The sequence below is a fragment of the Balaenoptera borealis genome (genome assembly GCF_965194805.1).
Source record: "Balaenoptera borealis genome assembly, chromosome: 4".
In the NCBI taxonomy this organism is placed as follows: domain Eukaryota; kingdom Metazoa; phylum Chordata; class Mammalia; order Artiodactyla; family Balaenopteridae; genus Balaenoptera; species Balaenoptera borealis.
The window spans coordinates 101,391,758-101,407,450 of record NC_138861.1 but is presented as its reverse complement, the minus strand read 5'-3'; the positions used below and the strand labels follow the sequence as shown (position 1 = coordinate 101,407,450).

Below are 15,693 nucleotides of genomic sequence, written 5' to 3'. Positions count from 1 at the left end.
TGTTGTCACAACAAACTGAGCTTCCCAAGTGAAAGAGAACCTCTGCTGAGAAAATGACCTTTGGAAAGGTGTGAAGAGTCAGAGAGTAAACCGTTTAGGCTTTGCGGGCCAAGAGCAAAATCGAGGCTATTATGCAGGTACTTGTTAACCACTTAAAATATAACCATGAAAAAATTAAAAACCACTCCTAGCTTTCCAGCATTTAGAACATCAAGCAAACAAACAAATGGCAGCTGACTGGAACAGGCCTGTGGGTCAAATGTCTGCCAGGGTTTGCAGACCCCCTGCCCAGTATAAAGGAAACAAATCAAGTTAAGAAAAACCTCCTATCGTGATGACAAAAATACAAGAGAATACTATTTAAAATAACTGCGAAGATCGGGATAGGAGAGAAGCTAAGAGAAGTTAAAGAGTAAAACAAAAGAGGTAAAGTAGAAATCCGAATCAAAATGATTTGCAATTATATCAATATAATTGATATAATATAGGTCAACAATATAGGCTTTGTGATACTATAATGAAAACATAGGTGAATGGGGTCAAAAGGTACAGATTTCCAGTTATAAAATAAAGTCCTGGCAATACAGTGTGCAGTATGGGGACTATAGTTAATAATACAATATTACATATTTGAAAGTTGCTAAAAGAGTAGATCTTAAAAGTTTTCATCACAAGAGAAAAAAATTGTAACTGTATGGTGATGGGTGCTAACCAGGCTTACTGTGGTGATCATTCTGCAATGTAAACAAATATCAAATCGTTACACTGTATACCCGAAACTAATACAATGTTCTATGTCAGTTATACCTCTACTTTAAAAAATACAGTATCTACCTGTACAGGGAGAGGAGGTGACATCTCAAATACCCTCAAATCCTATAATTTCACTGCTACCTATGATTCTTGCTTTCACTCTCTTTTTTCTTTTTAAAGATTACTGGCAACCTTTTGGTTTTTTTTTTCCCTGAAATTTTATTTATTTATTTATTTATTTATTTATTTATTTATTTATTTATTTATTTTTTATGGCTGTGTTGGGTCTTCGTTTCTGTGCGAGGGCTTTCTCTAGTTGTGGCAAGTGGGGGCCACTCTTCATCGCAGCGCGCAGGCCGCTCACTATCGCGGCCTCTCTTGTTGCGGAGCACAGGCTCCAGATGCGCAGGCTCAGTAATTGTGGCTCACGGGCCCAGCTGCTCTGCGGCATGTGGGATCTTCCCAGACCAGGGCTCGAACCCGTGTCCCCTGCATTGGCAGGCAGATTCTCAACCACTGCGCCACCAGGGAAGCCCTCTTTCTCTTTCTGTAAATGAAATCACTTGTATTAAAAAAATTACCAAATACATGGTCCATAAATGGCCACTAGGAGACACCCATGAGAAAAAAAGTAGAAGTGTCATTCAGTTTGCAATATAGTGATAGATAAGATAGGAAAAGTCTGTGCCTCTGGTGCTCACTCAACAGTCCATCACTAAATGGTGATTCTAGTCACTCTCTTCTATATGGTGCAAAGTTTAAGAAAATAGGCCAGAAAACGGAAAGTAAAGTTTTCCACCAAAATAAACTGCATCAATTCAGAGAACATTAGAATACCTGAAAGTATGTTAAAAACTGCAAAAAAAGTTATTATTAAGGAACCGAGTAAATGGAAGAAGAGTTTTTGAAATTCTTTGTTTACTTGACAGAAATTTACAAGGGTTTACTTTTAGCCTGAGAATTACTAAATATAAAATTACTGGCAGTTTTAAATTCATTATCATCATATCAATAATAAGAATAATTATATATCAGTAATTGTTTAAACTCACCAGGATCTGAATAATGGAAGGAAGTCCAAAGAAAAACATCTCAGGGTACCCTCTGTTTGTCAGAGTGTAAGTATTTTTAAGAGTTTGACAATAAAATAAAATTTTAAAATAGATCTGAAATCAAAAATGTAAAAAAACCCACAAAAAACAAAAAAACCCCCGAGACTATGACGTCTATGTTGCTTTTAATTTTCCCCCCAAGAAACAAAGCATAATTTAAAGATTTTAATCCTCCTACCACACACCATACACAAAAGTCAATTCCAATCAAATCACAGACCTAAATGTGAAAGGTAAACCACATTTAAAGCTTCTTAAGGCAAACAAAGGAAAATATCTTCATGATTTTGGGGTAAGCAAAGATTTCTTAAATAGGACATAAAAAAGTACTACTAAGAAAATTTAGAAAAATTAGAAACTCTGCTCATAAAAAGACAACATTAAAAGAAAAAGGAATAAGGCATGTGTATAGACTGAATGTGTCCCCCTCACAAAATTCGTACGTTGAAATCTAACATACAGTGTGATGTTATTTGGAGATGCTGCCTTTGAGAGGCGATTAGGTCATGAGGATGGAGCCCTTATGAACAGGATTAGTGTCCTTTTATAAAAGAGATACCAGAGAGTTCCCCTGCCCCTTCCACCATGAGAGGACACAGACAGAAGACAGCATCTATGATGATCAGGAAGCCAGCCCTCATTAGACACCGAATCTGCTAGCTTCTTGATCTTGGACTTAATTAAGCCTCCAAAGCTGTGAGAAAAAAAAATTTCTGCTGTTTGTAAACCATCTACTCTGTGATATTCTGTTCTGGCAGTTGAATTGGTTAAAACAGGCATGAACTGGGAGAAGACATTTGCAACACATAAATCCAACAAAGAGCTCCTATTCAGAACTCATGAAGAATTCCTATAAACCAATAAGAAAACAACAGACAACCAAATTAAAACTGGCAAGACTTGAGCAATAACTTCACAAAAGGGCATACCCAAACTGCCAATATGAAAATGAAGAGGTACTCAACATCATTAGTCACCAAAGAAAGGCAAATTAAAACCACAATGATCAATCACAACACAACCACTAGAAGACGAAAACTAAAGATTGACAATATCAAGCATTGACAAGGATGTGGAGCAATTAAAACTCATTACTGGTGAGACTGTAAACCAATAAAACCACTTTGGTCAATTGCATGGCATTACCTACCAAAGCATATGGGTGCCTACAACCTAGCAATTCCACTCCTGAATGCACATGTCCATCAAAAAACATGTGCATGAATATTTACAGCAGCTTTTTCTTGATACCAGATCCCTGCAACAACCAAAATACCCACCAACAGTAGAATGCACAAATTTTGATATCTTTGCACAATGGACTACTATGCAGCAAAAAAAAAAAAAAGAATAACCTGCTGCCACATGAAAAAACAAAGATGAATCTCACAGATGTAATGATGAGAAAGAAACCAGACACAAAGAGTGCATGCTATACAATTCCACTTATATGGAACTGGAAAAACTTATCTACAGTGATAGACATCAGAAGGGTTATCTCTTGAGATGACAGTGGAAATTAACTAGAAAGAAACATACCAGAGCTTCTGAGTGCTCAAGTAAAAGTCTTTATCTTGATGGCAGCTAAATATGTGTTCACAGATAAAAATATCATCAAGCTATATAGTTAGGATCTGTGCACATTGCTCAATTAGCTCAATTTAATGAAAAAAGGAAAAAGTGTTGGTCCCCCTTTGATTACCAATTCTACTTCAGATAATTTATCCTGCAGATTTTCTAATGTGCAAAATAATTTTGTACATGGAAATTATTGGAAACAAACAAAACTGAGGAATATGCAAATAAATTATGGTGAGATCATAAAATAATATTCAGAGGTGAAAAAGAATGAGAAAGCTCTTTAACACTGATACGGAAACTTTCAGAAAGGACATTTAGTAGTGGGATTAAGAAGACATTTCTGGAGCCTAAATTCCAATTCCAACACTAACTATCTTTGAAAACTTGGTCATGGTCCTTAGCCTCTGTATGCCTTGGTTTCTCCACCTGTAAACTGGGGGTAATAATAGTAGCAAACGAATGCAAAACAAATGAATGCTCTCTGGTTTCATGTATTTCTAGGTGAATACAATAACAAAAGGGGAATCAAGGTATAGTGATTATTTTATCTTCACTACTATTACCAATTAAGTAGTAAGTACTATCATAAATAGTTTGGCCCTACTCATTCAGTTTTTTTGTTCCCTACTGACCCCAGCTCCTTGAAAGTTTCTTGCTCAATTGTGTATTTCCGATCATATCATTCAAACAAACCCAGTTTCTGCTTAACTTTTTTCTTTGAGAACTTGGGATATAAATGGCTATCGCAGGATGTCTACTGAACCAAACTATGGTATCTATTCGAGATTTACAAACAAATACATTCTTTTGTATCATATTTTAAATACAAAATTATTTAAAGCCAGAGCAGGAAAAGTTTTATGGGCTAGCTGCCAAAACAGGAATTTAGACTTGCTATATAAAACCCAATATTAAGGCAGTTTTCAAGAAAAATAGGATTTTACCTATTGTTCAAAATAGTGTCAGGCAAGGAAAAAAAGATGTTGACTTCTAATTTTTTAAAGCTATTTCTTCTATCTTAGGCATGACTTATTTAAGAGTAGGTATGACTTCATTAACTTTGCCTTCATGTTTCATTAGCAACTCCAAAAATCCCATATACTAACTTTATTACAGTTTTGTCAACAATTTCAGATACATTTCACCTTGCTGCCTCTAGGTGGCATAGCTATATTTAAGAAAAGCAAAAGGATATTCTTCGAAAATAGAAAAAGATCTTGGTGCTATTTCTTAGCTTTAAAGAATTGTGTATCACATTTTTTTAAAAGATTAAAAGTATGAAAGATAAAAGAATAGCTTATTCCTTCAAGAAAAGGATTATACTAATTTAAATTGTTGAAAAGAACAGCTAGGAAGTTCAAAAATAGATGTTTTAAACTGGTATTAAATTAAATAAAAATGAAAGTTTCACACGGTACAGTGTCATGTCTTTAACAATGAAGCTTATAAAATGCCTTTTGTGTGTGTCTGCGTTTCGTGTCTCTTGCCCAACTTTTTCTAGTTAACGACTATAAAAACTTCAGATGATGCTGCATCTCTGTTACTTCTCCTTCAGTACTTCTCAGTTTCATGTTATTTTATAATCAATACCTGAATGAGAAAACACTTTCAAACTGAAAGAGAAAATGCTTCATATTTTAATTACTGCTTCAAGCTTTCTTTGAAAGGTGACTACAAAACAATAGAATGTGAACTTACAGAAACCACACTCAGACTTACAGAATCAAACATCTACTTGTGAAGTGAGTCCTAAACTATCAACACTAACTTTAAGCCCAAAAGGACAAATGATTGATATAAACACAGCTGAGTCTTTGCTAGTGTAGACCCTACCCACTGTCAGCTGGGCTGAATAACACACACATTAATCCTTCTGCCCTGCCAGATAATCTACTTACTCCTCTGCCTGTTTGGGACACTAGGTAATGTATCTTAAGTTGAGGACCAAGGAGAAAACCAAAACACAGAATTGAGGAAAATCTACTCTAATTCAAGCTTGCTTCAAGACCATTTCCAGTGGTAGGCGCTCTTTTGTCTTTTTAAGAAAATAATACTTCACTTAAAGTAAAATATATCACGTTTCAAGATTATTTGGTGCTTTGATAAAACACTGTCTACATGAGCTGGAGGCAGAAATCAGAATGCAGGCGTCCTCCCTCCCAGGCTAGCCTCAAGCCATTGCTGGGAAATGTCCTTCACAGTCATCAGTAATTCCTTCCACTATGCTTTGAATGCATGTATACATACTCCAGGATGTTAGTATCTTATAATAACCACAATATGAAATAAAAACTAGCATGGCTAATTTCATAATTATCAACTCAGGAATCAGATTCACTTAAATGACTCATTAATAAAAAGATCTGTTCCTATACATTAATAACTGGTTATTCTACCAAAGATTAGTAGACATGAAAAATGGTAAATAACACAAGACATTCACTTGATTAGCATTAAAATTGAAGATATTTGGGTCAATACTGTCACTTGCAGCAACTAAACTGAAATTATCACCATTACTCTAAATTCAAAAGGAGTCTAAAGATTATGATGTGTAGTGGGATAAGGCACTAGATGGCAAAGAAGGAAAATCTCTCACTGTTCTTTGTGCATCTTTGGGCAAATGAGTCACGCTTTCTGGGTTGAGAGTTGGACTGCATACACCCAAGATGTTTCCAAATTTTAAGGTCAAGGTCTAGTTGAATGGATTTGCTTAAAAAGTTTACTGAAAATTCCTATGCCAAATTCAATCCCATACATTTCACTTCGTAGTAACTCAATTTCCCTTTAAACTCAGAATTATACCAAAAGTCACCTCTTACTTAAAGAGAGCAATTTATGTCAAAAGTTCTAAAAAAACAATCTTCATTTGAGCTTAACTACGCGTAGGGAAAAATGAGAATACTTAGTGTTGACGCATAACGTTAACAACTGCCGTACCATTAAAACCGCATAGTTACTAAGGGAGTAGCACTGAATGGCAGTGATATTTTCATCTGAGCAGAGTATACGGCACCCATCTGACGTCCAGCCTCCTTGTCCGTTCAGCAAATCGAAATCCCATTGGGCGGCCACAGGATCCGCTCCGTGCGCAATTCGACGCAGGGTCACATTAACAGGGATGTGGTGGGTGTCAATGTTCACACCATCTGGAGGAAATGGGAAATAAAAATATTTCTTGAAACAAACTTCATAAACAATTAAATGTCAACTTATCCACGAATGGGAACTCTGCAAATACCTTTTCTTCACTAGTGACTCATTAAAATGAGAAGGAACAAAAATAAGCATCTTTAGGAACAGGGCATGATAAAGTCGTATTGTCCAGTGACTATAGGATGACATATGCCACAGACGAACCTATTTTGGTGAGAATCACTGGGGTAACCACTGTACGCCGTTTTCCATCATCGGCCAAATTTGTCGAATTCCCGGTGGCTGGAAAAAGCTTTCCATTGCGGAATGCGATGAGTTGAAGCTTATAGAGAGAGTCATCACTTGGTCTGACTTCTCTTTTTTGCTTTGGTGAGAAAAGGGAAGGAGGAAGCTGAATAGAAGCCTCTACAATAGTATTCTGAAAATATATTAAAAAAAAAACAAAAACAGAAACAAAGAAGAGTTGCCATATTAGTAGGTAAAAACCAGGAATATTTTAGATAGTTATGAATGTTGTCTAGTTATATGCTGAATATAGTTTTTAAATGTAGGTATGTGAAATTTAATAGTTAGAACAATTTATCCGTTAAGTGAAATGTCTAAACATCATATAATAGCATAGAACAAAAGAAGTAGAAAATGAAGAGAAAAGCAAACTATATTTCAAAGCGCTAAAGTAGTGAACAAGGGATTATTTCAAACTATAAAGTGAATTTTCCCGATAATGTACATTGCTGAAGTAGAAAGCATTAAACAGAACAGGGATCCCAGTGATCACTCTTTATGTGAATTTTACAACGACAAAATATGGTAAATGAGCACAAAGGGAGCATATCACAAGTGTGAGTATAATTAATTTGGGCTTATGAAACTACAAGGTGATTTATGATGGATTCCAACTGTCAAACGACAGAAGAAAGAAATTATACACAAACATAATAGAAGTTTAGATTCAGCAAACTTATTTTAGCAGAAGACTGAGACTAAGAAACACATCACATTTAGGAAAACACAGTAACAAAGAGGAACAAGTGAAAATTCTGGCTGGGCACTGAGTGTTCTTCAGATTTCTTTATTAGGGATTTTAAAATTATAAATTATTCAGCATTTCATAAAAAATAAATCTGTACACCAGGGAGGCAAATAATGATCTAAAAACGTCCTTATTTTAAAGACATCACAAAGCCGCTCTCTTGGCACTCACTTCTCTCTCCAATCCAACATGCACGATGCCAACAGAATTTCCTCTTCAACAAATCTGTTGTTATTTCAGTTCAAATAACACCTTGGTTCCCAAATGTTTAGAAACTATGGCCAAAAAATCCTAAGTCTGCCATATAATTTGGCTAATTTCCTTGTCCCAAATTCATCCCCTAACACTCCCTACACCACAAGACTGGGCCACACTGAGTTTATCACTTTTTGAAATCTCCTTCTTTTTAAATGCCGCTGTGCACGTGCCAGCATCTCTGGCTGAAGTGCTCCATGATTCTTTTATTTGGTAAGCTCAAACTGGTCAGATTTGATTTTCAGTAAGTTAATTCTGCTGGTAATGCAAAGGATAGAGGATCGGGATGAGAAAGGCTGGCAGCCAAGAGAAGGGCGCTGCAAAGTTCTATCAATACGGCTTTTGGTGGGGGGGGATGATTAATTACACGACTCCTCCAGATACTGCTTTTACAGGTAGGTGCTCCCTCTTCTAGACTCTGCACACAGCTCCATGATAAGTAATACTTAAAAGTAGCACTGTGTATCTCACTGTCTGCTCCTCTTAACTAGAGTAAGAGAATTTTTGAATGCAGATAATCTCATTTATTTTTGGATAGCCTACGTTAACAATAGCTCCTGGCACTAGTATTGGATAAAATAGCCCATTGTTTATGAAATTAATGAAAGTCTGTGTGCCATTTTTTTAAAAGGTTCTTCTGAAGCAAATGATTGACTTCAGAATTAGTTTTTAACTGCCGTGCTTAGAACAATGTTGTAACACAGCAAATAACCATAAATATCTGTTGGAAAAAAGTATTTCAGAAGTTTGAATATTGACAGTTGATCATTACTTTTAAATTGAGGATGCCAAGAAAATATTCAGTAGAAATATTTCACCTAAGAAAACATATAAAAAGGTTTCTACTATTCTCACAAATATAACTTGATAGGAAGACAAAGTTTATTATAAATTCATTCACTAATATAGTATATTTCTATCAAGTATATAAATTTCTCCTAAGTATATAAGGATGCATGAGAAAAAGGGAAAACATCAGTAGATTGATTTAATTAGAAGGTCAAAATCCTGAGGAACTGTTACATACCAGACATTTATTAAGCTTAAGTACTTTAAAATTCATAAAATGATTCTGTTGTGAACACAAAATAACTTGAAAACAAAGCGTAGCTCTCTGGGAAAGTTTTATAATAAATCAAATTAATTTAAAAAAAGAAGTCATACTTTACTTTCTAAAAGAGCTGAAAAAGGAAATGACAACTATAATTTCTAGAAGCATAAGCTTTTTTTCTACACAAATTTAAACTTGTAAAACCATCCCAACAACAACAAATGAAAAACCTCAGGTGTACGGACAGATCCCTGAGAGATGAGAGCTACAAATTCAAGGCTGTTTTAGACACTTACGACTTCTAAAACATCTTTCAAAGTCCAATAAAGAATATTACTAAATAATAATTATAGGTCCCCTGGGGTGGCCCGGGGTGCTGGAAAAGCAAACTTCACCTATATCAATAATATTTAATTTTTATAGTAAAAAAGTAACACTTGCATATTTAATCTCCTTAAAAGAAGTACTGATCATTTATTCCAGAAAGTTTGTAAATCTAATGAAAAAAATCACTAAGGAACACGTTTGTTACATTTACTGTGACTATACTTTTTGCCAGTTAGCCTGAAAACAAGAACACAAAGGTAATAATTTCATTTAACCATATATTCGTTTTTAAATATATGGATTACAGCAAAGGAAATAGATATAAAACATATGAATTACAGCTAATAAATCAGAAAAATCTCTCCTAAAAACCTCTGGGGAACCCTCCTACACTGTTGGTGGGAATGTAAGTTGGTGCAGCCACTATGGAAAACAGTATGGAGGTTCCTTAAAAAACTAAACATAGAGCTGCCATATAATCCAGAAATCCCACTCCTGGGCATATATCTGACAAAACTATAATTCAAAAAGACAACCTGCACCCCTATGTTCATATTCATAGCAGCACTATTCACAATAGCCAAGATATGGAAACAACCTAAATGCCCTTCGACAGATGAATGAATAAAGATGTGGTACATACATACAATGGAATACTACTCAGTCATAAAAAAGAATGAAATAATGCCATTTGCAGCAATATGGATGGAACTAGAGATTATCACACTAAGTGAAGGAAGTCAGAAAGAGAAAGACAAATACCATATGATATCACTTATATGTGGAATCTAAAATATGGCACAAATGAACTTATCTATGAAACAGAAACAGACACACAGACATAGAGAACATACTTGTGGTTGCCAAGGAGGAGGGGGAGTGGGGAGGGATGGACTGGGAGTTTGGGGTTAGCAGATGCAAACCATTATATATAGAATAGATAAACAACAAGGTCCTACTGTAAAGCACAAGGAACTACATTCAGTAACCTGTAATAAACCATAATGGAAAAGAATATAAAAAAGAATGTATATACAGGTATAACTGAATCATTTTGCTGTACAGCAAAAATTAACACAATATTGTACATCGACTCTATTTGAATTAAAAAAAAACAACAACTTTCGGAAAGACATGTTTTTGGTGTCTAACATCTATTATTGAAGGCCATATGCCACCCATGGGGAGAGGAACATGGGATCTGAAAGAAGAAACCAGAATTTGGATCCCAGCTTCACCATGTAGTAGCTGCTTAACACTGCACAATTTTGTCAACCTTGTGAGTTGCATCTGTCACGTGCAGCTAATGATCTTCCTCACAAATGATTATGAGGACCAAAGGGGATCATGACCATGGCAAGCACAAAAGGCTACGGAACTGTGGGTGGTATTTTTATTACTATTTCAGGCATACCTCGTTTTATTGCACTTCACAGATAACTGCATTTTGGGGGGGCAGGAGGTGGTTTTTTGGGGGTTTTTTGTTTTATTTTTTTTTAACAAACTGAAGATTTGTGGCAACCCTGTGTTGTCAGACAGTTAGCATTTTTTAGCAATAAAGTATTTTTTAATTTAAGGTTTGTACATTGTATTTTAGGCATAATGCGACTGCACACTTAATAGACTACAGTATAGTATAAACATAACTTTTATATGCACTGGGAAACCACAAACTTGTGTGACTCGCTTTATTACAATATTTGCTTTACTACAGTTATCTGGAACCGAACCCGCAATATCTCCGAAGTCTGCCTGTACTGCCACAGTGTGGCAGGTCGTTATCTGGAGGCTGGGGAGAGAGGAAAATGCCTTAAAGTAATTGACTTACCAACAATCATCTAAAACCTCATATTGTTTTGACTTCTACAACTCAGCTTTAGTTTTAACTTCAATACTAAAAAATTGACAAACTATACACACATGAACTAATGTTATCATAGAGCTCTAATCATGAATTTATTTGCTGAATTCATGCATATTTCCTTATTTAGAATGACACTAAGAAGCAAATGATAAGTATCATAACGGATGTTAACTCAAATATTTTCACTAGATTTTAACAGCATTCCTTACGAAACAATCTGGACTTCTGACATTACATAATTAATAAATCAAAATTTTCTGAAATCCTAATTTTGTTTAAGTCTCTAGAATTCTAACAATAAAATTAGAATGGGTCAAAGAGCCAGCTGATTAAAAACAGTAATTTGTTCATGTCTCCTTGACTATCTACTCACTAGATTTTAAACAGATAGATGTTATGATACATCCTAATTATTTTCTTGTGTATAATTAGTTATTAACTGCATTCCACCTTTTGATTATCTCACCGCTGAAGATGAACAGGGATTATGTTTGCCTTTAGAATTTTTTTTAACTGACTTTCTTTGCGAATTAAGTTTGGCTGTTAATTTTTGTTCAACAACATTTATTGGATGTTTCATTCCTCTATGCATGGCACTGTGCAGAATCTAGAGATATACAATGAAATAAGCCATGGTCCTTGCCCTCAAGTATTAAAAATCTAGCAAGGAAAAGACAACAACAATAATAAAACAATAAGAGCTAACATTTATTAAGTGCTAACCCTGTGCCAGGCACTGTTGTAAATGTCTACATATTTGCCTCATTAAACCCTCTCAATAACACTTTGAGTTTAGTACCACTTCATGATCCCTATGTAACAGAAAGGAACTGACATTCAGAGAGGTTAAGATACTTGCCCAAGCTTGCACAGCTTTTAAGTGGGGGAGCCGAACATGAACATATTTAGGTAACCATGTCCTCTGGCATCTCACTATAACTCAACTCACCAGCATACCAGCTTCTAATTATTCTGGACAACGAACAAAGCACTATAGGCCTAACAGGCAATGATGAATTCTGTCTGAGGAAGAGAAGGAAGCTGCCAACCGAATGGAGTCTTAGAAGACAGGAGCAGGGATCTCCCCAAGCAGGGGGGACACTGAGGGCATGAAAAAGGGCACATATGAAGGCAGGAAGTGTGACGATGTATATGACTGGCTTGGAAATGAAAAGGACTTCAGTTGGGCTAAAGCCCTAGATGGGATGAGAGAAATATGGGATGCATAAAGAAAACCTGATTTCTAAATTCCAGTCAAGAAAATTTTAAAGAGCCAATTGTTTCTGGCTACATTAACAGCTGAATTCAAAACACCAACAGCTACTAAAAGCTCTTAGCAGTTAATCGAAAATAGGTAATATTTTTGGATGCTAACAAATCTGAATGATGGTAGCAACAGTGGAAGGAAGCATTTGGTTAAGAAAAAAATTAGATTAGGTGCTGTAAGGGTCAGATGACAGGTAATTCAGTCTCCAACTGGCTGAATGACTGAGGCCAGGCACTGGATTTCATCAATGAATCAAGCACTAGCTCTGACCTCGAGTAACCCTCAGTCCAACACAGGAGCTGTAAGAAACCCATTTGGCTCCTGTGTGTAACACGCAATGACAGAGATGAGCAGGGTGTTATGGGCAAAGCGAGGAAGAGAAATGAAGATGAGGATGGAAGAAGCGAGGACAGACCAAACGGTATTAGGTAAGATTCTCGAAGGTGACATTTCTGCTGTGTGTTATCATAAAACCAAGGAGCTGGGGAGGGGAGAGGAGGAGCAGGGGTTCTAGTAGAAGAATGAGCATGAGCCTGGCCTAAGAATGGCCAGCAGTTGGAAGAGACAACAAGGGAAGTTTTCTGTTACTAGACAAGGGCAGATAAATGCCAAACGATGAAGTTAACTGACAGTCAGCCTCCAGAGGGACACCAAGCCTCCAAGGGACACCATTTATCGTGGGATCTGCAAGGTCCATTTCCATGTTGGGTAGATGCAGGGATAATGTTCACAATATTAACAATCTGAGCAGCTTCCTCAGAGGGGAAGCCTCGTACAGGACCTCTGCTCTGTAGGTACCAGCCCTTCAGTTGCTAAAGGGTGGACAGACTGGGTCGTGTTCCTGGAAGAAGGACCAGGACGCCAGCTGAGGAGACTCAGGGGACTGGGGCAGCAGCTATTCGCTAAAGGGTAAGGAAGTACTTCAATATTTTACTAACTGGTATGGTTGGGTTGGTACGTGTTGGCTGAAGACTGCCCTAGGCAGACCAATCTGTATGAAAAGGATGAATTTTTAAGAAAAGCCTGGAGGCACAGAGACTAAATAGGAGCTCTCACGATAGCGTGGGCAATGCAGAACGGAAGTCCAATCTGGGCTGTGAAGGTAATAAAGACAGGACAATAGAGATTCAAGAAATATGTAGAAAGCAACTCAAGCTAGGCTCCTACTGCTAAGGTCTGTCTTTTTATGGGTTTAACTTCTTACCCTAGCACATTCTCCCATCCAAGGGTAATGCAATCAATTATGAGATGTTCAAGATGTCTAGTTAGTATATTCAAGGCATTAAAAAAAAAAAACAGGCAAAAAGAGTACGAATTGCCATAGTATAAAGTCTACAATGTAAAAGTTTCCTGTTAAAATGCTAAGGCATTTGGTACTCTCAACATTAAAATTTTTAACTAATTTTGTGTCATGAAGGATATGTTCCTTTTTCATTAGGTTTAAGCATGTCCATCTATAAAGCATGAATAATAGTGTGATGTGTCCCTGGTTTCTGGCCACCAAGATGATCTTAAAATTATAGAACAGGTCTTCCCTGGTGGTGCAGTGGCTGAAAGTCTGCCTGCCAGTGCAGGGGACATGGGTTCGAGCCCTGGTCTGGGAAGATCCCACGTGCCGCGGAGCGACTAGGCCCGTGCGCCACAACTACTGAGCCTGCGCGTCTGGAGCCTGTGCTCCGCAACAAGAGAGGCCGCGATAGTGAGAGGCCCGCGCACCGTGATGAAGAGTGGCCCCCACTCGCCGCAACTAGAGAAAGCCCTCGCACAGAAACGAAGACCCAACACAGCCAAAAATAAATAAATAAATTTATTAAAAAAAAATGATAGAACAGTGTGAAATTAACAAATTTGAGAGTATTCATTTAAAGCTTTCTACTTCAGCAGGTAGAAACTCTCCTTACCCAAAGGGATAGGTTGTAAAGTTGATGAAATGTTGGGTTTCATCATTTTTAATTTCTCTTAGACGATCATCTAAGATAGAAGGGTTCATCAATTTTAAGTATTCCTAAAGGACATACACCTCTCATGGGCTTGTGTGTGATGCTGTTTTGATGCCTTTTGTGGTACGTTTTTACCAATAAAAAAACACTCTAAGGAAAGGAGCAGGCATTAAGGAGTAGCATCGCTAGGTGCGTCAAATACTCTCATACAGACAAGAGTAAGAAATCTTGCCAAGTTTCCTCTGAATATATGGTGTCAAGTAAATATATTATCATTAGACATTCTGACATAGTTGAGATTGTCTTGGGCAGTGGGGGAAGTTGGACTATTATTAAATTAGGCAAACTGGCTCTCCTTATGGAGGTCACCAGGGTAAAGTATGACAAAATATATTAATTCTTCATTCATTCATTCATTCATTCATTCAATATTTGAGGCTCCACAGGGTACCAGGACACCTAACACCTATTTCATTGATTATTATGCAGGCATTAAAATGACTGGAAAACTGTTTGTGATATAATTCAGGAACAAACAAGAAACAAAGAAAGCACTGTATAATTATAAACTACCAAAAACATAGTTACACATGGCTGCATAAAGCTCAACAAAAAATTGTGATTCCATTAGGGTGTTGAAATTGTACTTTCACCGTTTGCTTCAATGCAGTTTAATGAAACACGCCTGAACCCCAAATTTTAAAAATCAATAAAAATGCTTTTAATTTTGCGTCCTGCAATAAAACACACAATTTGTGAACACACATCACATGCTTGCACTTCTGTGCCAAAAATCTTGATCTACAGCTTGCCTGATTAAATGCCTGGATTTTCCCATTAGGCCCAGGAGGCACAGAGTCAAGGGCTCACAATACTTTTAGGAGGTCTACGAAAACGTTTTTCTTTAAAATCAGAAGCATAAAAATGAACTTTAAAGTCAAAGAAAATTTCTTAATATGTAATATTAATATATTCATCTTTTTACCACTGCAGTCGTAAAATATAATTTTGACATATTTGTGTGGAGAACGGGGTCCAGAGGGTAAAAATGTCTAGGCCCATGAAAATCATGATGTGTCCCTTCTTGGTCTAAATTTCTTTCAAAACAACAGCAAAGGCAATACCAATATCCCCTCCCTCCAAATAACTTTTAGTACGGTTATCTTTGCAAAGCAAAACATGCTGAGTACGGTCATTCTCCATATCCACAGAGGACTGACTCCAGGATCCCCTCGGATACCAAAACCTATGGACGCCCAAGTCTCTCACGTTAACATGGCATAACAGCTGCATATAACCAGGCATACCTTCCAGTATACTTACTTTAAATCATCTCTAGATTACTTATAATACC

At 36.6% G+C, this 15,693-nt stretch overlaps 1 protein-coding gene and 1 pseudogene across 7 annotated transcripts in view; one reads left to right on the top strand and one right to left on the bottom strand.

The window, feature by feature from the left end:
- ADGRA3 (adhesion G protein-coupled receptor A3) overlaps positions 1-15,693 on the bottom strand; it is a 131,813-nt gene that overhangs the window by 24,612 nt on the left and 91,508 nt on the right. For 5 of the 6 annotated variants that reach the window (XR_014243683.1, XM_082389209.1, XM_082389211.1 and 2 more), the window contains 2 exons: positions 6,807-7,020; positions 6,387-6,595 (listed from right to left, as the gene is read on the bottom strand). Coding sequence is in view for 5 of the 6 variants with exons in the window: in XM_082389209.1 (XP_082245335.1) it covers positions 6,387-6,595; positions 6,807-7,020 (423 nt within the window). In the remaining variant the exon portion in view is untranslated. The remainder of the gene's footprint in view (positions 1-6,386; positions 6,596-6,806; positions 7,021-15,693) is intronic. The other variant, XM_082389210.1, reaches the window with a different exon arrangement.
- LOC309627349 (large ribosomal subunit protein eL33 pseudogene) overlaps positions 1-15,693 on the top strand; it is a 103,347-nt pseudogene that overhangs the window by 53,905 nt on the left and 33,749 nt on the right. The gene's annotated exons all lie outside the window — the stretch shown is intronic.